General features: G+C 54.9%; 9 protein-coding genes across 9 annotated transcripts; all 9 read right to left on the reverse strand.

Moving 5' to 3' along the window:
- Positions 1-1,584: 1,584 nt before the first annotated feature.
- On the reverse strand, positions 1,585-2,238 carry JKF63_00351 (uncharacterized protein; the record flags this gene model as incomplete). The annotated part of the gene is made up of 1 exon (XM_067896403.1): positions 1,585-2,238. One exon carries the CDS (start codon positions 2,236-2,238, stop codon positions 1,585-1,587), a length of 654 nt encoding a protein of 217 aa, XP_067752560.1.
- An 880-nt stretch (positions 2,239-3,118) lies between these two features.
- Positions 3,119-3,979, reverse strand: JKF63_00352 (uncharacterized protein; the record flags this gene model as incomplete). The annotated part of the gene is made up of 1 exon (XM_067896404.1): positions 3,119-3,979. One exon carries the CDS (start codon positions 3,977-3,979, stop codon positions 3,119-3,121), a length of 861 nt encoding a protein of 286 aa, XP_067752561.1.
- Positions 3,980-5,559: 1,580 nt separating this feature from the next.
- JKF63_00353 (uncharacterized protein) lies at positions 5,560-6,162 on the reverse strand (the record flags this gene model as incomplete). The annotated part of the gene is made up of 1 exon (XM_067896405.1): positions 5,560-6,162. One exon carries the CDS (start codon positions 6,160-6,162, stop codon positions 5,560-5,562), a length of 603 nt encoding a protein of 200 aa, XP_067752562.1.
- A 2,479-nt stretch (positions 6,163-8,641) lies between these two features.
- On the reverse strand, positions 8,642-11,680 carry JKF63_00354 (uncharacterized protein; the record flags this gene model as incomplete). The annotated part of the gene is made up of 1 exon (XM_067896406.1): positions 8,642-11,680. The coding sequence occupies one exon, from the start codon at positions 11,678-11,680 to the stop codon at positions 8,642-8,644; it is 3,039 nt and encodes a 1,012-aa protein (XP_067752563.1).
- A 1,660-nt stretch (positions 11,681-13,340) lies between these two features.
- Positions 13,341-13,973, reverse strand: JKF63_00355 (uncharacterized protein; the record flags this gene model as incomplete). Its single annotated transcript, XM_067896407.1, has 1 exon — positions 13,341-13,973. The coding sequence occupies one exon, from the start codon at positions 13,971-13,973 to the stop codon at positions 13,341-13,343; it is 633 nt and encodes a 210-aa protein (XP_067752564.1).
- A 736-nt stretch (positions 13,974-14,709) lies between these two features.
- JKF63_00356 (uncharacterized protein) lies at positions 14,710-15,723 on the reverse strand (the record flags this gene model as incomplete). Its single annotated transcript, XM_067896408.1, has 1 exon — positions 14,710-15,723. The coding sequence occupies one exon, from the start codon at positions 15,721-15,723 to the stop codon at positions 14,710-14,712; it is 1,014 nt and encodes a 337-aa protein (XP_067752565.1).
- Positions 15,724-16,541: 818 nt separating this feature from the next.
- JKF63_00357 (uncharacterized protein) lies at positions 16,542-18,989 on the reverse strand (the record flags this gene model as incomplete). The annotated part of the gene is made up of 1 exon (XM_067896409.1): positions 16,542-18,989. One exon carries the CDS (start codon positions 18,987-18,989, stop codon positions 16,542-16,544), a length of 2,448 nt encoding a protein of 815 aa, XP_067752566.1.
- Positions 18,990-19,910: 921 nt separating this feature from the next.
- JKF63_00358 (uncharacterized protein) lies at positions 19,911-20,459 on the reverse strand (the record flags this gene model as incomplete). The annotated part of the gene is made up of 1 exon (XM_067896410.1): positions 19,911-20,459. The coding sequence occupies one exon, from the start codon at positions 20,457-20,459 to the stop codon at positions 19,911-19,913; it is 549 nt and encodes a 182-aa protein (XP_067752567.1).
- Positions 20,460-21,127: 668 nt separating this feature from the next.
- Positions 21,128-21,907, reverse strand: JKF63_00359 (uncharacterized protein; the record flags this gene model as incomplete). Its single annotated transcript, XM_067896411.1, has 1 exon — positions 21,128-21,907. One exon carries the CDS (start codon positions 21,905-21,907, stop codon positions 21,128-21,130), a length of 780 nt encoding a protein of 259 aa, XP_067752568.1.
- Positions 21,908-24,114: the final 2,207 nt, after the last annotated feature.

A 24,114-nucleotide genomic window follows, 5' to 3' on the forward strand; every position in this document is an offset into this window, starting at 1 on the left:
GGGGGGAGGAGGATCAGTGGCGGGGGGGCGGGCGATGCCACAGGACGCACTGGCCCACAAGATGGAACATGACCCGCTCTCTGTGTTGTGATTGTCGCTCACCCTGGCGGTGATACGAAGACGAGACAGGTGCAGATATGAGACTTCCTATGGATGGTCTCCCGTCGCCTCGCAAGATCTGCATCTTCTTGTCTCCCTTGATGTGGAACGATTGCCATCAAGTGCATTCTTCCTTTGCATTTGCAAGATGTACCGTGCGTATCGCAGACTTAAGGGATGCCGACCGGCTGCCTCAGAGCGGTCACCAAGTCTCTAACACTCCTCCGTGACGCAGGAACTACAGGAAAGCAAACACGCGCGCGCGCGTGCAGTAGGTTAGTGCCTATAGTTGCTCAGTTACCAACCCGATTCACCGTGAACTGCTGCAAGCCTGATCATCCTTTCTAGTCTTTTCAGCACAGTGCCCCTCCGCCACCCGTTCGCCGATGTCAGGAGTCTATGCCCACCGTACACCAGGGGAGCGGGACACAGGTTTGTACATCCCCCCTTCCCGCAATCACCCCATAGAGGATTGCGCAGCGAGTCGGCCGGCATTAGCAGCAGCAGCAAAAAGTAGACACCGAGCACAGCCACCACCACCGCCTCCACAACAACAGCAACAGTAGCAGCAACACTAATAACAACAAAAAAAAATAGCAAAGGAGAGAAACCGAAGAGCACGCACATCCGCACATGGAAACACACGAAAAGACTCCAAGGAGGGAGACGAGGAGGAAAAACCAGGGGGGCAACGAAGTTATGGGTTGAACGCAAAAAAAAAAGCAGCCGTGTGTGTGTGTGTGTGCGTGGTGGAAGGGGGGAGTTCACGCGAAATTATAAATATTTTCATTTTCTCCCCATTCCACTACCAGCGGTTTTCACCCCCTGAGCAGAACAATCCTGAGCGCAGCCCACTCAAATGAGGCCATGCGGCCCACCGCAGTTCGCCTCTGGCGCCAAACACGCAGCGCGTCTTGTAGGAGATCAGACAAGAGGGGGGGGAGGGGATGGTATACTAGCCGGAGCTCCCTTTCCTATCTTTGGTACACCCCACCAGCCGTTTGTGCATGAGAGAGCAAATGAGCCGTGCACTTGTATGCGTACATACTTGTCGAGCTCTTCGACGGTGTTGCGTTTTAGGTGGTGCAAAACAAAAGGGCCCCAATGTACTACCCGGAGAGGCGTGCGAGTAAAGCGGAGAAAGCAAGGGATGAAACGTGACGAGGAGGGTCCTGTGTGACAGGCAAGAGCGCGAGGGAGATGGTGGGGGGAGAGGGGGGAGCGAGCGGCCGCCAGGAAGAAAGAGGATAGCAGCGCGCTACGGTGTGACGCGATGCTGGGAGCCGTTTTCCCTCTTGGCTTAAGAGACAGATGTTCACGCTGCCCGAAAAGCAGCCAAGCAAACGGAGAGGTGCATAGAAGCACGTCTATGCACGGTCGAGCCCAGCAACGCCGCTGTGTGTCGTGTTAACGCATCCTTTCCGTGAATCTGTGCTCTCCGTTCCCACCGTGTCTCATTGTCGCGTACAACCCGTATCCTTTTGTTTACGAGTTGCGCAACGCATTGAACCTCCCCATGAGGTCTTCGTCCTCTTCCTCCTCTGCAACCGCCTCCTGCACCGGCTTCTTTTCCGGGATACGAGAGGCACCAACACGTGCGCCATTCATCTGGCCCTGAACCACCTCCATGACCACCTTGTTCACTTCGTCGTCGAGCTCCGTGTCGCTAATGTCATCATCCAGCGCATCATCAACTGTGTCGTTTAGAATATCCTCGATAATACCCGTTTTTGCCATTTCTCTGCTCATCGCCATCATGGACTGCTGAACTTCCCTCACTCTGACCAACTTGTTCATATCCTTCATTATCCCGCAACTCTTCTCCAGCGCGCCAGACATCTTCATTTGACTCAGTTGGTTTTGCAACTGCATCGCCACCGAGTTCATCTGCGCCTTGGAGGCGTACATTCGATTCACTGACTTTCGAGATCGGATCATTTCCTTCGCCAGCATTCGCACAGCCAGTGGGTCGTTCTGCTTTGCTGCCTGCTTCATTGAGACCTTCACCTTCGCTTCCTCACGGCGGATTTTCGCTATTTGAAGCTCAATTTTGCGCTGCTCCGACCGCAGATTCCGTGTCCACTTGCGCACCTCCTCTTCCGGTGTCGTCTTCTGAAAAATGTTTCCAAAGATGGGCATTGTGATGCGTATATTTTTTTTTGGGGGGAGGGGTGGAATGGTTGGTGGTGGTGGTGGTGGTGGGTGTGCACTATTCGTTATGGAGGAGGGTGTCGATGGGAAGAAAGGATGGGGGTCAGTGTAGGCGCACTCTGTGAGTGGGATAAAAATCGGGCCAGGATCCCCAGGAAAAGGGCGGCAGTCGATGGCGAAACTTGAGAGCTTTCTTTCAAAGGGAGGATAACCCCCAAATGATGCCAACTAGCTCGCTGTGCTATCAGGCTCCACGACTCGATGTCGAGTGGAGGGGGGGGGGACACTTTTTTGTCGATACAACGAGACTTGCGTACCAATGACGGGTCTCTCTCATCTATTTGAGGATGAATTGGAGGCAGTGGCGGTCCGAGGTTCTTGGAATGGCCGTACCCGATAAATCCGCTCCTCACGTCTGTCCCCACGTGGCTAAAATAGATCCCAGTCTCCACCACCCGATATGCGCCACAGGAAGACGACCCGAAGGGGCAGGAACCATTCAAAACAAATGATTCGATGACAAGCGCTGAAGCTGTGCAAACATGAAAAGCGGGGAAGAAGACAACGTGCAAAAACAGCAAAAAAAAAACGCGCATGTTGGCCCGCGCATACACACACACACACACACACAGACAGAGGCAGAACTCATGTCTGCTATGGGATCTCCCAAGGAGATGGGAACGCCAATGAATAAACCTGGAGACTGTTGAGGTGAATTCCGTGCAGCGTCCCCGGCTGCTTTTTTGCCCTTCTCGCTTCAACGTCCATGGACCACAGAAACGAGGTGTGTGTGTGTGTGTGTGTGTGCATGGGGGGAGGAGGACGGACGGAGAGGGAGAGCTGTTTCGGAGGAGAGGCCAAGTCTCCCTCAGTGCTGAATGTCGGTGCCCAATTGAGCCGATTGCCGCATGAGGGGTGGTTGCAGAGTGTAGCAGACTGGGTCAAGCACGTACGGTAGCGTCCTCATATCCTTGGCATGGCTCACCCCGGGCGGGTAGCCAACGTTCATTGTCATGACGGTGTCCAGTTGAAATGTGATGGGGACGCAGGTGGCAAGTAGCCGACGTGCGCCTTGAGGGGTGACCAGGTAGGCGTTCGTCGTGCGATGGTACTGCGGGACGTGCGCCACGCCTTCTGCTACGCTCATTTGCGGGCACTGCTGTGCCGTGTCGAGACCGCTCACGTACACAAGCTCCCAGTCTCGTGGTACCCTACTCATACGACGCTGAAGCTGATCAAGGAACGGAATTGATGACGACGCGCCAAGTGAATCGCTGCCACTGCTGTCGCCATCCACAAATGTCGAGTCGTCTTCCAGCACAAGAAAGCACGGCTTGGGCGGAAGAGCTCCGTCGGTCGCCTCGGCGGAGACGCTGCTCACACTACCCAGAGCTGCTATACGTGCCCAAAGGTGTATGTGACTCAGCGCACACCCTAGTGCTGCCTTGTTCAAGTCCATGCCCCATATGTGGTGCTCCTGGGGCTCCTTCAGTCGACTCAGACCCAACGCGGACACAAACCCGCAGCGATGCGCGAGGTCCACATCTACACAGGAGCCCTCTACAGCCGGGAAGCGCTCTGTTCGCTCTGCTGGGAAACCAGCGCGAGCACAAATAGTCTGTATTGCTGCCCACCGATCAGGGCGGCGGTCGAGGTTGATGACAAAAATGCGCTCCAAGGAAATCGGTCGACTCTTCGCGTGAAGTCGCCAGAGGCGAGAACTTCGCATTAGCGCCCCACTTCCGCTGGTACCTTCGATGAGGCGCTGGTAGAGGGGAAGGGTCCGCAGAGAAGGCAGCGCGAGTACAGGTCGCGGGCGGCACGGGTCGTGTTCAAAGGCACGCGTGCGAAGATCGAGGAGGCCTGTGTGCCCTAGAATAAAAAAAAGGAGGAGAGAAGAGCTAAACATTAAAAAAAAGAGAGGAAATCGGTAAAAAAAAGGCCTGCAACAAAGGGGGGCCCCGCCCTGCCCAATCGGAAATGGGGGAGGGGGGGGATCACATCAGCGAAGCGCGAAGAGAGCTCACGCCGCTGATTACGAGAGCACATCCCAGCGCGGGGTAGGCAAAGGGGGGACTCACGCTCACGGTGTGGAGAAGCCAAGTAGCCTCCTATTCCCCCATTTTCGTGCCGAGCCACTGGTGGTGGTGATAGGGTAAGACACAGGCGACCTTGCAAGGTTAGTGGGGCTTGTAGCCACAGATGCCAGCGACCATGAATCCGATGGGATCGCACCGCAGCGACCTGTGACGGTGAGCATGCTTTCATTCATTTGAGAAAAGTGTCGGCATGGCTTGGGGACATGTCACCCAGCACTGGAGTGTTCACAGGAGAGGAGGCCCCGAGGCCACTCTGTGTAGAGGCTAACATAGTGGCAATGATTGTGGTGTGACTTGTACAAAGTGGGGTAGGTTGCACTTGACGTAGGGGATCCGGGTACAGATGATTTCTTCGGCAGTGCCGCAGCGTTGGCCTACTGTCTCTGTGCTCGATGCAATGAGAGCTGTGCCAGGCAGGAAACGGTGTGCGTGTGCGCGCGCGTTGAGTTGAACCCCTGTTGCATAGGAGGGGGGGGGGCCAGAAAAAACATTGGACATGTCTCGGAAGCGAGAAAGGTACGATGACAACAACAAAAAAATCAAAAACTTCACGTCGATTGAAGACGGAGACTTTGTCTGACGAAAGGGAGGGCCTCCCCCCCTCCCCCAAAAAAAGCAGTCACACACATGCGAAGCGAGGTGAGTCACTCCACACTCTTGCATTTTGTCGCTTGACGGAAAATGGCAGATGTAGACGCGCTACCCCCGCACATCACAGACCGTGCATCTTCCTATATATATATATTAGTATGTCACTCCTGCTTTGCTTTGTAACTCTCCATGACAGAGTAAGAAGAGAGGGGGGAGGAGGGAGACGACAAAATCTGACGCACCTCGTCAAACGTGAGAACATCTTGGAAAAAAAAACTGTGTGTGTGTGTGGGGGGGGGGGGTAGCGAGGAGCTCATGGGGAATGAAAACGGGAAAGGGGAAAAAATAATTAACGGCGCACAACATACGGTGCGGGTAAGGAAAGGACGAGACCAGTTGGAAGGTGAAGACCCAAGAAGAGCAACCACGGTCACAGGCACACACAGAGAACAACAACAACAACACACACACACACACGTGAAGCGAGAGAGAGGCCGCCTCACTGGCGGGTTGAAGGCGCCGCAAAGACCACTCACATCGCAGCCATTGCATAAGTCAGGTTTTTGAAAAAGAAGAAAATGGCAGATGAGGTAAGAGGACAGAACAGGGAAAAACAACTTTAGCGCCAGAGGCAGCTCATGGTGGATGACCACCGCACTGGACCCATGATCTTTGAAGAGCATCCCAGCGTCGGCGCCACTGGGATGACATCATCTAGATTGTGCCCCTTCACGAGGTGAATGTACTTGCCCTCTTCCTCACCAACGATAATCTGGAATGTTGCCGCGAGAATGGCGCTCGGTCCCGAGAGTTCCACTTCCTCATGCGGCGAGACCTGCATGAGGTACTTATAGCTCTGAGTGCTAGCATTCCCCTCGCGGTACATCAGGCGCAGGAGCGTATTCGATTTGGAGATGATCATATCATCTGCCGGCTTCATGAATGTGCGAACCCACTCATGATCCTGCTCCAGTTGCTTGCAGCAGTCGTAGCGGTGCTTGAGGTTCTCGTAGCCCCAAATCTGAATAAACTGATTGACACCGCCAAGCTGAACGGTCCAGCAGCCCTGGCAGCTGCCAATCGATGGTCGCTGCGGCATGCATTTCATGGAGAGATTGTGAAAGGAGTCATACTTCTCAGGTGCTACCTCATAGGTACGCAGCTCGTACACATGCGACGTGAACTTTGCCCCTCCAAGGCGTCGGGCACACAAGCGCAGCATGACTCCTTTGAATCCTTCGGTGTTTGTGTTATGCGAGTTTTTTAGCTCGAGTAGCGATCGGTGCCCAAAAAGAAACAGGAAGATATCACCGCCTTTTTTGGTGCACGGCAGCTGCCTCCGTCTCAGGCAATAAGCAATGAAGTGAGACCCAGCTCTCTTCGTCAGAGGCTTTACTGGCACACACGGACTCGGAGAACAGCCAATGTACACGCGGTTCAGATCGACTGCGGCGGTCTTTGCTGAGATGAACCTCGCGTTAATCCCTGTGTGTTCCTTCTGTATGGGTGCACGTGGTCGTTTGTTGTTGTTATGGTGTTGAGAATCCCCTATGGATGCTTCTTCGTGTGATTGTGTGTGTGTGTGTGTGTGTGCTATGCAGTACTATACGCGTGAAGCACACACACACATACAGTTTCGTATCATCGTATGAGCAGAGAGAGAGAGAGGTAGAAAGAGGGGCATAGAGAGGAGAGAGAAAAGGGCGAGACAGAAAAAGTGACACGATGATTCGAAAGGGGATACGGGGACCCTCTTTTCTATTTGGCTGGAAGGCAGGGCGCAGCAGACGCAATGAACCTCGAAAAAAAAAACAAGCCTACATCTCCAAGTAGCCCCACCCCCTCCCCTGATTTCAACAGCGCTTAGACGCGGTGGTAAAAAAAAAAGGGGTGTTCAGAAAGCACCACCGTGACATAAAAAAGAAAAATTGGGGCCCTACGCGCTTCTCAGCTGTCCAGACTACAGAGTTGCCGTACGACCATCGGAGGTGGAGCCAAAGAAAACAACAACCATCTGCATTTGAACCAAGTGGAGCTTGCCCTCCCGACTCTCCACGTCCTACTCGTGCAACAGCGTGACGTAATCGCTCACGCTGCTGCTGGAGTTTGGAGCCCTCTTTCTTTAGAGCACATCTGCTGTGAAAGGCGCTTGTGTGCGGCACCAGGCAGTGTCATGAAAGTGGTAGAGAAAGAAATGAGAGTCGCGGAGGGGGGGGGGGCGCTGAGATGCAGATGTCGAGGCAGCTCTGCCAGGAAGTGCCGTGCGGCCAGCTTCACCTGACCGAGCATTTTTTTCTGTGTGGGTGTTGACGTATTGCGGATACTCTTGGAGCATATCATGCCAACGGTGCCTGGGTGTGTAGATGATAGACGAGAGCGAATACGGGAGACAGTAGGGAAACGTGACCGGTGGGGGTGGGGCATGCTGTTGTGGAGAAAGGGGATATCAGCAGCAGCAACAGCAGCCCCCCTCCCCCTCCCCACCAAAAGGAGGAGATGCAATCACTCAGGCACCACCACCACCACCAGAAAAAAGCATGACAACCATAGGTAAGGCACACTGCTAGAGGTGCTGATCACATCCCCTCTCCCCACCCGTATGCGCATGAAACGGGGTATCACGGGGCCAAGAAAAGTGCGAGGATCATGTGTGTGCGTGTGTGTATGGGGGGGGGGGGGGGGCAGAGTGCCATCGACCACATGCACACGAAGAAGACAAACATTCACGAAATCAGTGTCAAACATACATTTGAAAGAAAAGGCAGTAATTCAGGACTGCCATCAGTTATGCTGGGACATCAACAGCAAAGTTACGCACCAACACAAACCACTAACAACGGTATCGAAGAACCACGGCAGACTCCCTGCATTGTCACCACAAGCGCGGTATAGACAGAATTGTTCAACTACGTCTCTGGTCCCATCAGAAACGATAAAGGAAAGCGCAAGACAGATTACAGGCATCTTTGTCCACCCAAAGCGCCCGAGTCTCGTAAACTGGGGGAGACTGGAAAGTAAGGCTTCTTTACAATTCCTTCAAACCTCGTATGGGGGATCGCGGCGGCCCAGCGCGCCCCTTTTATATATGAACATTTTTGGAGAGGGGGGAGGGAGAAGGGAAAGGCGAAGGGGGGGAGTTTAACAGAGCGCCGATGCAACACGAGGCATATCATTATACAAATACACACACACACACTCCCTCTCACTCTCTCACAAGCAAACGAGAGAACCCCACCCACGCATTCAAGGAACGTAACAAAGAAAAAAGAAAAGGCTTCTTCGATTAGCGGTTCGGTTTGGGAATATTTTCGTGACAAACGGTTCACAGAGAGAGAAAAAGTGCGCACGGGTGTGGGCGTGCGAGGAGCGCAAACGTGCACATGCACTCCTCCCTCCCTCCCTCCTGTTACCCCACTCCGTAGACACACTCACATTCACTCCCTCAGAATCAGCATCTTCTCATTACTCTTTGACCCATCAATACAATAACCTTATCCAGAAACAATCACCATTTTTTTTTACTTTTTTTGCCGGATACAAGAAAGGGGGAAACAGAGAGAAGAAAATACGAAAGCCCTTGCAGACAAGGGAGGAGGGAACGAAGGACTCGCGAGAGAAGCGCACACGTGCTGACGATACGCGACGACACGTCATCACACCCGCCTTGCGTGCAGAAGGTAGAGAGGCCGTGAGCCCCTACCTCACTGAAAGACCGTCTCGCAAATCATCTCCTGCTCTCTGTCGTGCTTGCTCTTGTACCCCGTGGACGGGGCCGCGGTAATAATTCGACCGGCATAGAGCAGCTCTCGTTTGCCGTTCGTGTACTCCTCAATCCGCGGCTCGACGTGTGCCCAGGACCCCATGTTCTTCGGCTCCTCCTGCGCCCACATGAGCTCGGCTTCACTATACTCGGCAAGCAGCTGTTGCACCTCTGCTACCGGGAATGGTGAGAGCTCCTCTACGCGCACGAGCGCCACATCCGTCACACCCTTTGCCTGTCGGTACTTGTTCAAGTAGTGGTAGATCTGGCCAGTGCACAGCACGAGGCGACGCGCTTGGCTGGCCGGCACAAATGGATCTGGAATGACAGGCTGGAACTCCCCGTTTGTCAGCTCCTCCAATGACGAGACGTTCGGTGCGCGCAGGTACTGCTTGGAGAAAAAGATAATCAACGGTTTGCGGAAGTTGCGCTTCTGGTGGCGGCGCAGCAGGTGGAAGTACTGGGCCGGCGTGCTCGGGTACACAACCTCCCAGTTAACACGGTGGGCCCGCTCCTCCCTGCTGTAAGCTGGTGTCTTCACGTCTTCGCTGCTCATCTGCAGGAAGCGTTCAAGGCGTCCGCTGCTGTGTTCAGCTCCCTTTCCGTCATACCCGTGCGGCAGCGTCACTACGCACGACTGCTGCTGGTTCCACTTGGACTCTCCTGCGCTCAAGAACTGATCGAACACAATGGCGGCGCCGTTAGCAAAGTCACCGTACTGAGCTTCCCAAATGACCAACGTGGTGGGGTCGTAGAGCGAGTAGCCAGCGGCGTAACCCAGCATGCCGTACTCGCTAAGCGGGCTGTTGTTGATGATCATCCTCCCCTGCGTGTCGCTGATGTGCGCCAAAGGAACGTACGTGCCCACCTTCTTCTGGTCGTGAAGAACGGCGTGGCGCTGCGCAAACGTGCCGCGTTCGACATCCTCTCCAGTGACACGCACCTGATGCCCCTCTAGAAGCAGCGACCCGAGCGCCAATGCCTCGGCCGTTCCCCACTCAATGCCCTTGCCAGTCTTGATAGTCTCGTCTCGGCGGTCGAGCACCGTCTTCAGCTTTGGGTGGATCTGGAAGTCCTGCGGGTACGTCTGGAGCGCCTTCAAAATCTTGTCGACGGTCTCCTGGGTTATGGCGGTGGACTGCTGGGTGACATTGCCGAGCTCGTCAGAGTACTTCATGTCCTTCCACTTGGCAGGGATGCTCTTTTTCAGATAGTCGGCGTAATTCACCTGTGCGGCAGAGTCCTGGTAGCTGCCATAGCGCGCCTTCTCGTCAATTGCCTTCTGCGTCGACTCCTGCGACGTCAAGACGCCCTCAGCGATGAGGGAATCGGAGTAGCGGCGAAAGACATCCGACATGGACCGCACACGCTCGTACATGAGCGGCTGGGTGATGCTCGGATCGTCATTCTCGTTGTGTCCGAAACGGCGGTAGCACACAAGGTCAATCACAACAGACTTGTGGAACCGTGCGCGGTATTCCGCTGCAAACTCGAACACACGAACCACCTCCTCGGGGTAGTCGCCGTTGACGTGGAGGATGGGGCAGTTGTACACGCGACCGAGATCAGTACAGTAAGCGCTGCTACGGCTTGACTTGGGATCGGTGGTGAAGCCAATCTGGTTGTTACACACCACATGCACCGTGCCACCCGTGTCCTGTTCGCCGACCTCGCTAATGCACATCGTCTCAAAGGCCACGCCCTGGCCGGAGAAGGCCGCATCACCGTGGATTTCGATCGGCAGCACCTTCTCACGGCCCTTCTCACCCAAGGACACCTGCATCGCCCGCGTGTAGCCCTGCACGAAGGGGTTCACAGCCTCGAGGTGGGATGGGTTCCACAGCATCTCCGTCTCCATCACCTTGCCAGAATGCAACTTCAGTTCTGAGTGGCAGCCGAGGTGATATTTTACGTCAGACTGGATCTGGAACGGAAGCAATTCCTGTCCCGTCACCCCAACAAACTCCTTCAGGATAACCTCGAAGGGTTTGCCAATGACATGGTACAGCACGTTTAGGCGACCACGATGCGCCATGCCGAGGTTGATCGCCTGGACGCCAAACTCAGAAGACTTCTCCAGCAAGGCGCGGAGACCGACAATCATTGTTTCTGCTCCGTCAGAGCCGAAGCGCTTCTGCGTCGAGTACTTGCGCTTGAAGAAGTCTTCGAAGAACACAGCCGACGCAACAGTATCCCAGATGCGGAGCCGTTCCTCTTTGTTCATCGGGCGCTGCAGGACACTGCAGACGTCATCTAGCTCGATTTGGCTGCGAATAAAGCGCTTGGCATCGCCGTCGGTGAGGTGAACCATCTCGAACCCAATACGGCCGCAGTAGCGCGCTGTCAAGAGCTCGTGCAGTTGGCGAATCGTCATCGGAGGCGAGGAGGTGTTATACACGCCGCCCTTCTCATTTTGAAACCCGACGCGCACCACACGGTCAACATCCTTGTCACTAAACCCGAAGTATGCGAGGTCGAGTCGCACCATCTCCTTATAGCGGCGCGACGGCGTGCGCTGGGTGACATCCGTGTCCACGTAGTTCAGCGGATCTGTCTGCGCCATCAAATGACCACGATCCTCGAAGGCTTGAATCATGCGGGTGAGGCGGCCGCAGTCAGCTAGAGACTGCTTCACCACCGCCTCGTCGTTGCTCTCTGTCGGCAGCACGCAAATCGGTGACTTGAGGAGCGCATGGTCGTAGTTGCTGAGGTCACTGCGAGAGAAGAGCTCCGCCCACGAAGCGTCCACCGAAGACGAATCCTTTTTCCACTGCTGGTAAAGATTGTCCATGTACATGGCCGAGCTGCCGCTGAGGAAGCTATCGTTCTCGTAGAGCAGCTGCCGATCCGGCACCGATTCCGCCGCATGACGGCGTCCCGTGGCCAGAGCCGCATGAGAGAGGCGCGACCCCGCCATCGTGGGAGCCACTGCAGACAGGCGACTCACTACCTCATGCACAGGCATCAATCGACGCACCATGGTTGCTCGACTTCTCGCCTCCTCGCGGAGCCAAGTATGTGTATGTGTATGCGAAGGGTTTGGGATACGCAGAGAGAGGGACAAGCAACCCCCGCTTTACCCCTCTTTTCACAGGTGTCCTTCGGTCCCTTTCACACGCGGAGGGGCGGAGTCCTCGTCGTCAGAGGATTTGACGCGATGCTGCTTTTATGGGCTCCTCCTCTCACAAAGAAAAGGACGTGGAGATCGACCTCTGCTAAACAGCGCTGAGCACGTATGGTAAAGAACGTCGATTGACTCTGCCTCAAAGATCACACCCGAAGTGGACAAGTGTCTGAGTTGCCGGGGGGAGAGGGGGGGGGGGAGGAGGGGGAGGAGACCTTGAAAAGGCGTGCGAAGCTTTGCAAGTTGTGACCAATAAGAGTGAGTAGAACACCGTCAACAAGAATTACATTCACACCCGTGTACGCCTTTATAAATATATATAGAGAGAGATGTACACCTACTGCGTGAAACCCAAAAGTGGGGACCAACCCTCGAAACCCCTGAGAAAAACACGAGCACCCACACACAAAACAAAGGGGCCACGCAGTGATACAACGGGTCGTGTTAGCCACGAAGAAAAGGGGAGAAAGGACTCGAGAATGAAATAGAATGAAGATCCCACTAAAAAAAAGGAATAAATACCGAAGCGCAGAGGGGCGTGGAGTGATGTGGACTCTCTTCTGCACGCCGAACGTGACTGCCTGAGGAGCAGAGAAAGACAGGTGGAGGGGGGGGGAAGAGGATGAGAAGCAAAAAAAAGTTTATGCACGCAAGAGTGTGTGCGTGTGTGTGTGTGTGTGCACGTGTGTAGATCAATGTGTCGAGTGTATCTCAGCTGTAAGCTCCTCTGCACCAGAGACGAAGCGGCACCGTAAACGTAGAAGAGAGGGAAAGAGAGAGAGACAACAATAAAAATTCAAGGGAATCGCGGAGTGGCTTTGCCACCATCGTTTGGGCGTCGCAAAGAAAGCTCGATACGCGCCTCACCGCATCATTTCACATGCAAGGCACAAATGGGGAGAGAAGAGCACCAACGGTGCGTGGAGCGACAGTTAGTAATCCCCCCCTCCCCCGGGGGCCCCTCTACACTGGAAACAAAATCGGTCTCTGCACTGCTTTCGTTGCGGTGATGGGGGACCGTGAAAAAGTGTAGACCAAAAAAAGCGAAGAGAAGACACGAGAACATTAGCACGACAAAGTAGTGCTCCGATGTCATGCTCTCTGTTTGGCTTCTTTTGTTAAACCCACACTCATCTTCACTTGTACTGTCGCGGACACGCTCGAGGAGGCGATGCCGCCAACGGCGCCGCTGTTGGTATGTGTGTACACACCAGTGCTTTACATGCGCACCGCTATGCTTTTCCTTGTGTGCCCTTTTTATAGGCAATTAGCTTGCAACTATTGCCTCACCGTTTAAGCGAGAGAGACAGCCAGCCAGACAGCCAGCCAGATAAGCGCACGAACTACGCAGTCGTAGATCAATTCAAGAGCAAGAGAGACAATGATAGGAGAGGAACACAGCTTTGTTTCAGACCGCCACTCCCTCCTTCCCTGCTCACCCCTCCCCGCGCGCATACACACACACACACACACCATGTTCCACCGGTGTTGTGCTTTTTTTTTGCCCTGTCGCACTCTACGCACCGAGTCCCTTCTTTCCTTTGTGGCTCATGGCGGACACGAATTGCGACTCCAGGTTCGCGTTCATGCGCTTCAGCTCGGTGTTGCTCGCAACGAATGTATTGTGGTGTGACTGCCCGCCAGTACCGCCCTTCTCCTGGACAGCAGCCTTTACCCCACCCATGAGACGCGCAAACTTCATTCGCTTCTGCTCGTTTTGGTCAAAGACGCCAGACGAGGCGTATTGGCCCAACTCGATCGACTTGGAGGTCTTTGATTGACTTTCTGCAGCTGCACCACTGGATGCGGAAGAGGACATTCGCACATCAGTAGCCTCACCCTGCCGAGGGCGCTTCTTATGCGAGTCGCCTCGGTCACCAGCGGTGTGGAGTGCACGGTGAGACTTGAGAGCCTTTCGGCACGCTTTCAGGTGCGATTGCAGCTCCACGTCACTCGCGTGGTCGTCGTCGGCGCCACCTTTTTGCAACTCCTGCTCCAGGACCTGAATCGCTACAAGGGCAATGGTCACCAGGGCCTCTTTTCGTGGTATGCCCAAGAGCGCTTCGCCCGTGTCGCTGCCATGAGACGCCTCAACATGCTCCCTAGCAGCATCTCGTACTTCACGAAGGCAGTCCTTGAAGGTGGACATGATGCCTGTTCCCAGGCATGAAGTAAATCAAAAAAAGAAAGGGTTGGGAGGCGGTTAGGGGGGGGTGACAGGGCCGGGGGAGGGAAAGGGGGGAGGCTAGGAACAAGCACGGGGCCACGTTTTCGCCGTCGTCGTCGTGTCCTCCGTTTTTGTTGTTGTTTGCTGCCTGCCCAAGTTACTCCCGCACAAACACCGCGGTTCAAGCAGCCGTCAAAAGTTAGTCCGCTAAGACCGACAGCGGTGCCCTTCTTTTAGAGGGGAGGAAGGGGAAAAAGAAAAGCGTGGAAGGGGGGTGACTACATCATACAACACACTGGAGCGCATACCAATAAAGCACAGATGCAAGAGAGGACATCGAAGGCGATGATGAGAGCGCTTCCGGATGCGGTAGGCGCACGCCAGGTTTACCTCCCTCGTTGAGTCTATTTTCGTTGTGTTGCGTACTTTCTTTACAGTGGACCTCCCGGAACCTTCGTTTTGCGCGAGAAGGCGAGTGGGGCCGTTCGCACCTTTTTCGACGACCGGGAGCATCGCCCCACCCATCCTGGAGAGAGTCCCCCCGAGAAAGACATTGAGGGCAGATGAGTGCGAGAGAGCTCGAGAGTTTGAGGTGGGGAGGGGGGGGAGAACGAATGGGGGCAACAAACAATGGCAACAGAGGACAGAGCAGAAACGTAACGGCAAAAGAGCGCTGTCTCCGTATTCTACATCAGGTAAAGTGCGTGAGGTTACGTTCTCAAGATATGGGCAGTTCCCGCTCTTCCCTGCGGGGGAAGATGGGGCGCAGTCCGTCCGTGCACAGTGCAGTAGGACTGCAGGCACCAGCGGCGGTGGACATCAGCGTCCGTGCCCCTGTGCCACGACTCCTGGCAGCCTCGGCCGCACCCAACAATAGCCTATCCGTTCCCCGGCACTGCTGAACGACGCGGTCACGCAGCTCCGAGTCCTCCAACTGCTTGTACTCTTCGCGCCGCAGGCACATGGCGCGATAGAGTGCGCGCTGATCCTCGTAGCGCATGCGCGGTTCACTGCTTGGGGCTGGCCCATTCCGCGGCGAGACCCTCACAATGATTTTGCTCTTTTCGTTTCGCCCACAGTACTTGGATAGCGTCGCCTCCATCGGTTTTCCGCAGAACCACAGCGCCGCTTCGTCCTCGTTGACCCGCTCATTCGCCTTCCACTCGGGATCGAGGAGGGCACGGCAGTGGTACACGACCAAGCGTGTGTCATCGTCCAAGTCGGGGTCTTCGTGCTTGGCGTACAATTCCTGCACTGCTGCCTCAGGCCCGTCCCTATGGGTACACAGGGAGGGGTACAGAGTGACAGTGAGCGCCCGCAACTCGCGCTCGGCGTTATCGAACTCGTCGGCCGATACCGGATTCTTTGCGTCCTTGAGCCGTGCGTTGAGGTCGCCAATAAGGGCTTTATATCGTTCCACGACCTCTTCCAGCTCTTGCCTCTCTTCTGGTTTCATGACAGCTGTGCCATCGGAGCGGTAGTGCTGAGGCCACAGCGTGGCCAGCTCCTGGGCCGACAGGAGCATGAGGCGCACATGATGGCGCTTATTGAGAATGTGTGCAATGACGGGCACGATGGTGCCTTTAGAGACGGGGGACGAACACGCAGATGAAAACCGCGTCTCTGCGGTGTCCTTGGGAGATTGCTGAGGTGATGAAAGCGCATCGGTCAGCGCGCGCTCCACCGTGAACTCATCCGGGTAGTGAGCTCCCTTCACAACGATCAACACCATCGACCTCAAGTCGAAATGTCAAACGCACACACAAAAAGAGGGGAGAGAGACTTCACCAGTAATGACAGCTGAAAGAGATGACCACACCCGCTTCACTACTGCGTGAAAAGGGGGTGAGATACTACAGAGAAAACGGGGAAGGGGGGGGAGAAGAGGGGCAGTAGACGAGAAAAGGGGTCGCGGTTCTTCGCCTTAGTCGCTTCTCCGGCGGCTGAGCTGCGCGGAATATATGTATGTAGCTGTTTTCTCGGTGTTTCCTGCAAAGATGCCCACGAGTGAGGCGGTCAAAATTGTGCGGTGAAGAACAAAGAGAGAGAAACCATACAAGAGAGAGGAACAGAAAAATGAGGAGGTAAGACGACGCAACATGTGCAATGAGCGAGAGGCCAAGACCCGCTCCTTCGCCCCCCCCGTCTCGTCAGCTTTCATGTGACTATGTGCCCTTGAAACGTGAGAAGGGAACTCTGCGGGCAAGCTGGTGACGCAGGTGTGAACGCTGTCACGAGCACATGCCACAGCAACTACTCATGCACACACACACGCACACAAATCCAGTCGTAGCACCATCGGTGCACATTCCTCTTGGAGGAATATCCAGTGGCGTGCACGCTTCTGTGTACACTAACGCATCCATACACTCTCTTACACCCGATTGCACTCTCATTATCCAACGGCGCATCGGGAATCGAGAAGTGCCTACACACACATACACTAACTCCACTGACTGAAGCTAGCCCCCTCACCTACTCTCTTCTTTGGGGAGATCTCTCTCAAATCGTACAGCGCCATGCCAGCGCAATGGAAGAGTGGCATCGAGGCTACGAGTGCTCCGCTACGCTCGCCTCGCTTAAGAGACGTTGGCCCAGCACTGTGTCTCGGAGAAGCAGCTGCCGATCACGCGCCCACGCAGGGCTCTGCCGTACCATGTCGAGGGCCACCTTCTGCGCATGGAGCCATCGAATGGCGATCTGGTAACCCTCCTGCACCGCGTCATTAATCACGGAGTCGGTCCCCGCAACCCGAGCGGTTGCCGTGGCGTTTGACGACTCTGCGCGCAGCAGCGCCAGCGTGGCCAGCAGGTGGCTAAGACGTGGCACGCTCACAAAGTGCTCTGCCGAAGTGCACCGCTCTGGATAAACCTCCTGCAGGTACTCCATGAGAAGACGCAGGGCGTGTTGGAGAGCATTGGCTGTGCGAAACGGAGAACGATCCATAACTGCCAAGCTTACCAGCTCAGCATAAATTTCTTTCGTGATCACCATCGGCAACACACCTGGCAACTCTAGCAGGGTTGCAATGCGCTCCATGTGGTCAAAGCCTCGGTACAGAACAACGAGGCGAAGCGAGAGTAGTGCCTCTTCAGCACACACAGCGGTGAAATTCCCAAGGCCCACTCGTGTTTGCGCAACACAGCGCGCCGCTGCCGTCTCCAGTTGCTCGAGAGACAGAGAATGAGGGCTCCACCCGACGCTGTCACACAATTCTCGCCAGCGCGCCACAGCCAGCTCGGCGGACAACGTGGACGATGACGTGAAGCATTGCGCAAAGATGGCCTGAGCTGTGTACGTTATCCAGCTCTGGGCAAGGCGCGTGCGCTCGTATGCGGCAGTGGTGTTGGTGTACTGCATAAGCTTTGAGAGGGCGGGCTGAAAACCGTAGAGGTGGACAAGTGCCGTTGCCCAATTATCCACGGCGTCCGCCCCGTCCTCCGCAGTCTGCCATCGTCGCAGCGTCGCCACACAAACGCGGTAAAAGAGTGAGTGAAGAAGCGTGGAGCACTCCTGGGCAGCAGCATCGGTGCGGATCCCCGCCACGCCGCGCTGCTGCTGCGTCTCATTTTTGAGCTGCACCTCCAGGAGGCGAATCGCCGTCACGACTACCGTGATAGATGTAGGCGGGGCAACGGCGTAGGTCGATAAAGAGGCAGGCAAAACGAGCGGGATTTGTGCATTGGTAGGGCCCAGCAGGTGAAGCAGGAGAGAGATCATAACCTGCAGCGCCGTCAAGCGATCCGGACCGCGGAGGCGGGCAAGATGCTGCCACAGAGGCAGGAAGCCGTGAGTAGCTTCGGTGTGACAGGCAAGAAGCGCCCAGAAATCACCCAGAGCATTGCTCGTCGTTTGTCGTGGAGATGACGATGGGGAATTGGCCGTGGTAGACGCCGCTGCGATCGTTTTCGTGGTGGATGTCACAGCAGCTGCCACTGTGCCACTCACTGACGTGGCGGCAAACAAGGGAGCCCTTGGCATGTGAACCTGCGCGAGGGCAGCAGCGCCCTGTTTTCCACGCCTTGACCGAGTCACCGAACACTCGCTCACAGCAGAGCCGGTGCGCGGACGCTTGAGACGAGCGCTCTTGCTGTCCGTGCGAAGAGTTGCGCCACCCTGAGCGATTTTCAGTCGTCGCGGCTCCGGCGTCACGTTCTGCTCTGGCTCGGTGACCTGCTGCTGCTCCTCGGCAGCGTCCTCCCGAGTGGTCTGCGCCGCTGTCACGTTCGACCCCTTTTCTTCAGTGGTGTGCTTAGCAGCCTTGCGGGCCCGAGTCTTTTTCGCTGGCAACGTCACAGCTGACGACGCCGCGGCGACATCCCCTGACTTGGAAGGCGAGCCCTGTGAAGCTGAGGTCAAAGTGCTGCACTTTGAAGCCATGGCAGCCTGGAGCGACGCGCGCAGCTCCACCGCCTCTAGTCGCTGCTTCTCCAGCTCCTTCTCCAGCTGCGCCTGTGCGGTGTGTGCCAGGGCCTGTTGTTCTTCCAAGTCGCGAAACAATTGCATGTAAACCAGCTCATAAGCTGCCTCGCGCTCACAGGTGGTCGTGACGAACATCTCGAACTGCTGCTTCATCTGCTCCATCTGCGATGCCTTCACTTCTGCCGCCTTTTGGAACTTCTCCACCTCGGCGCGCAGCTCCTTTTTGACTCTCTGAACTGCCTCTTCAATGCGCGCAGCAGACACGACCGGCTGCTGGTGCTGTTTTGGGGCCGAGGTCACTGCAGCCTTTCTGGAACGTTGTGACAGCGTGCCACTGGGGTTGTCTGTCGGCTTCGCTCCTGCCGAAGTCCTGAGGGGGGCAGCAACCCTGTCGTCCATGCCCTGCGCCGAAGCTCGCTCGCTGAGGGCGTTCGACGCCCTTTCCAAGGGTGTGGAGGACAGACTAATTCGTGCGCGAAGCCGTGCGTTTTCTTGGCGAAGCTCGCGGTTTTCCTGCGTGAGCCGAGTCACCTCCAACTCTAGAGGATTGCCGGCATCTAGGAACGGGTCCACCATGGCCTAGTCAAGTGATTCTCTACAGCACTGCGACTCCAAACAAACACCCCTGACGCACAGTCGATGCTTGCGTACTAGCAATTAAAAGAAAGGTGTATTGAGAGGGGGGGGCACTTGTGAGATGAGGCTCCCCGCCCACCCCCGCTTTGACCTTGTGGGATGTGAGGAGCTCGGCGGATAAGAAATCTAGGGAAAAGGAGCGTCTAGTAAAGGCAGCTGGAGGCAAAGCCGCCCGCACGCCTGCAGGCACATAGACGAAGCGGCGAAACAGGGCGGCCTTTGCACAGCGGCACGGCCGCTTCCTCTTTGCAGCCAAGTTTTGTGTGGTAATGCTGGTTTTGTCAATTACACTATGACTTATTGCTGTTGCTGTTATTGTGTTTTTTTTAGGAAGGTTGTCTTGCAAATGTGCGTGTGAGCCTATTTGTGTGCGCCTGTGCGTACGCGTGTATATGTTTGGATATATACAATATTTACTTATTGACGCGTGGTTTCAGAGATCACTCCGTGAATTGTTAGTGGGAGAGAAAGAGTGAAGCAGTGGATGAGTGATAGACCAGCATATATACACGGAGTTCAAAGGATAGAAAGCGAAGCAAATGAACTGTACACAGATCCTAGACACGTAAAGCAACGCACCTCTGCATGTGTCCTCATCCCCCCCCTTTTTTTTTGTGTCTAGGGCATTCAGGGGGCTCACACGAGGGAGCACAGAGGAATAAAAATGTGGTAAACATGTTCACCACAGTGTACGCACACACACACAGACTCAAAAAAACTTTTTGTGTGTGTGTGTGTGCGTGAGGGGGTGGGGGGCAACCGCCATAAGGGGAGACACGGGTGCCTTTTTTGACACATCGCGACGGAGGCATGTTTACCTTCTTCCAAACACAGCTTTGCGTGTTCTTCAGTAGCACATCGCTACAACAACACTTCCTGTTTACTGGATGCATTCCCTGTGGTGACCGTCGTCGTGGATGCCTTCACCACTGGCGGTCGTGGAAGCGGCTCCGGCACCGACAGCTCGGAAATTCCACTTGACGCGGTCGCGAGTGCCTTCTCCAGCTCCACAAGCCGAAGCGAGTGTTGCTTCACAAGGCTACCCATAGACTTGCCATACTTGCCCCAGAGCGCAGACACCTCCGGGTTCTCGCCCACGATAGCGCGCCGCTTACCAGGGTGCAACAAGGAGCTTCTTTTACGGAGCTCTTCCGTCTGGGTCTCAGCCTCTCTCACCTCGTCCTCGAGAGAGACGATGCAGGCCTCAAGATCATCTAAAATCGCCTCCTCCTCGCGCAGGACAAAATCGCGAGCGATAAGGGCATCAGTAGCCTGTGTGAGCTTCTGAATGCGCCCGCTCGCCCTCAGTACTGTAACGTTAGGGTCCTGATCCACTTCCGCAGAAGCGAAGACGGTACTGAGCTGGCCTGTGCTCGGTGTCGGTGCAGCATCACTTCTGCTTCTGAGCATGCTGGGGATGGGCTACAAGGGCAAATAATCGAGAAATCCGACGTGAGCAGCCGCGCACCATGAGACGTTTTCCGACAGTGAGACGTGTACCCCTGGGGGTGAGTGAGTGGGGGAAGAGAAGGAAAGCAAAAAGAAAGTGGACGGTGAAAAGCATAGTTGTGTGTGTGTGTGTGTAGTGTGAACGTGGCTCGCTTTGCGTGGGAGGTGCAGAGCAAAATCAAGCTGGTCGCTCACATTAGCGAACGAATGCTGAAGAATCTTATGAGCGGCACGTGGGGTCTCCCCCTTTCCCACACGCACCTCCCCATCACCAGTCTTCTCCAGACATCCTCGGGCATTCAACCCAAAGAAGGGGGTTAAGTGAAGCTCATGTACACTTTTACCCGCAGACACCGATGCAGTGGAGCCGTAAAAGAGTGAGCGCATGTGCGCTGGCGTGTGTGTGTGTGTGTGTGTCTGAGGGGGGGAGAGGAAAGAAGAAAAAGAAGAGCGAATGAAGGAACACCACTTCGCTAATGTTGTTGAGAAATGACGTGCAAACACACAAACACACACACCTGCACAGAAAAAAAAAGAGAACACAACTGTGTGCGCATCAGTGTGGTCTCTACCGAGCGGAGATAAGCGATATCAGAGAAAAAAAATGAATGCGTGTGTATATGTCCACACTATGCCACGTCACCAGGCTTGCGCATGCGAGTTCGGTAGAGCCAGTCGTCGTAGATCTTGCGTTTCTCTTCTACGAAGTTTTCTGGGTACGGCGTCTCACGGATGGCGGCGTTACCCGTCATGGCCATGTACAGCAAAGCTTGGTTGAGCTCCTCCATGCGAGACATGGCAAACTCTTTGTGGTACAAATGACGGCAGTTCTTGGCAGCGTTGTACTGCCCCTCTTTGACGAGGCAGCGTGACGTCATCTCGTGCACCAAATTGGCGTGTGCCACATAGACATCACGCTCCCGCTCCAGCCAGTTCTTGAACGCCAAGTAGTGATAGTAGTCGGTGTACTTGCCATCCACCGGTGGCGGCACTTTGGCGTTGACGTATTTTGTGCGAGGCCAGCGCCACGACGCCCACCAATACTCCTCTGGGCATGGGTTTGGACGCGTGTGAGAGTCCACATATGTCCGCGGGCGCAGCGGTGTGATAGGGCTAGCCAGGTAATCAAAGAGGCTGTGGTACTTGCGCTCGACGTTGTGGCCAAGGGTGGGCATGTCAGGGTCCTGGCCAAATTGCATCTGCAGCACCCGCGTGAAGCGCTCCACTGCACCACGTGGCTGTGGCATGGGTTTTGTCGTGTCAAAGGCCGGCAAGTTATCGAGATAGTCTTGCGATGACATCGAGGGGGCCGCTATTTTCTCGTACGGGGCTGTGCCCGTGCTATGGCTATCGTTGTGGCCATCGGGTGAGTGGCTTTCCCTAACATGCGTACCGGCAGCTACTGCCATGTCTGCTACAAGAACCGGAAGGAAAAAGGCAGCGAAGGTTTTGTGATACTGCCCTCGTCGAGAGGCCTTGCCTAAAGTAAAAGATGCCCACGACTCAGTTCTCTTTGTTTGCTGGTCGTAATGCCTGCCTGCGTGCGTATCTGCGCGACCGCGTAGCCCGGGGCAACGAAATAAATAAAGCACCGAATGGAGGGGGGGGGGGGAAGAACGCCGGTGACCGCGATAGCAAAGAGAGGGCTGTGACTAAAGATAAATATTGCTAAATAAACAACCAGGGAGATAAAACTTCCCTCTGCCCTGAATGGGAGGAAAGGGGGGGGGGAGGGGGGCTTCACCCGCGACCTGATGCCCGAGCAGGAGGAGGCAAAGAGAATACTAATAGAGAAGCAGCAAGGTAAACCTTCAAAGGACTCCCAGCGCTGTGAGATGTCCACACCCGCCCCGACCTTTTCTCCTTCGACACACAGCGAGGGATACCTCAGACCAGTACCCCTCTTTTCCTGTTTGTGCAATAATGAAAAAGAGAGAGGAAGGGGGCGGAACTGAGAAATAGGAAAGCGCCAGAGGTGCAGATCAGCGCGCAGGTTTGGGTGTGCCTCAGAAAAGGAAAAAATACGAAGAGGAGCAGAGAGAGTCAGTGGAACTCATGCACGAGCCGGGGAAAGCAACATACACACACACACAAAAGTACAACATCAACGCGTAGTACCAATAGACATTGAGAATGCGGAAGAAGCTGATGGAGTGGTGTACTTGTGCTCCACGCAGAGCGGCTACATCTCAACTTCTCTTCTCGACGTGCACGACCCATGAGTAGCCAAGCGCGGCATGAAAGGCGGATAAAAAAACAGGGGGAGGGGGGAACATGTTGCAAACCCCCTCATGAGGTGGGCACCTTTGCGAGCACCTTGAACGCTTTCATGGATTCTTTTGTTTCTCGTGTTTTTGTCGTCTTGTGAAAAGTCAAACACACTTTTTTTTCCCAGTACAACCCATCCACACACACACACAACACGTCTCCTCCTCCCTCTTTCCCCTCCCTCGAAATCACAAAAGTATTCTCCTCACCTCAGTCGTGATCTCACTGGGACGAAAATAGAAGAGTAGGGGAAAAAGGGGGGGGGGGGGCAAAAAGAAGATGGATTCATCTCGCGTGCGCACCTAGGCGAAAGACAGATTCACGAACTGGCACAACAGTGTGTGTGTGTGTGTGTGTGTGTGTGTCAGAGAAAGATATTGACACGCCTCTTTTGCCCATCACCACTGTTGAGGAGTGAAATGATGATAAAAATTAAAATCGAAAATAAATGAACATGGTGCGTGTGTATAAAAACAGATGAATGAATGAATGTGGGGTGGGGCGGAGTGCCCTTGACAAATGGAACGAGGGGGGACACAAACAGGGGAGCAGGAGAAAATGACACGCAAGAGAGGACACGCACAAATGGTACTTGGGTTCGCCCGCTGGCCATTCTCTGGTGCGTGGCAAACGAAAACACGAGAAAGGCGAGAAAAGAGTGCAGTGATGGACAGCATTGTTGACACCTTCACACTGGATGGGGGGGGAGTCGAAAAATACGCAGAAATATGGGAAACTATAACACAAACGCTAATACAGTGATGTCACCCCAAAGACAAACCTTACGGTCAGAGCTGTATCACTAGCAGCTGCATCTTTGGTGCTTCAAAAGTCGTCCACTGCCCATTCTGCCGACTTCATGACCGATGTTCATCCTTTTGCGTTATCATTTCCCCAATTCGTCATAAGCCTCTGCCAGCACCTCTCCCCCCCCCGCTCGACACACACACACACACGCGCGCGCAGATAGAACCACTAGAAATCGACACATATGGGAAAACAAGGTACCAGATAGCACAACACCCCAGACCCCACCACCATCACCTCAATAAAACCAGTCAGATGGGCGACAAACACACATCAATACAAGCAAAGCAAAACAGTCGAAGGCATGCTTTTTTTTTTCTTATCTGGTCATCCCGTATCACCAAAACAGCTTGACAGCTGGGCCGTAAGATCGCATACTAATCCTCGTCTTTTCTAGCGTCCCTACATTCACCGGCAAGCGGTAGCCCATAATTGCACACATCAACCGAGAAGGCAACATAGGCAAATAGTACAAAGATAACATACAATCCAGCGGTCCCCTGAAAAAAAAAAGGTATGCACCAGTTCACGGCCCCACCCG

Source organism: Porcisia hertigi, chromosome 36 (assembly GCF_017918235.1).
Source record: "Porcisia hertigi strain C119 chromosome 36, whole genome shotgun sequence".
In the NCBI taxonomy this organism is placed as follows: Eukaryota; Euglenozoa; class Kinetoplastea; order Trypanosomatida; family Trypanosomatidae; genus Porcisia; species Porcisia hertigi.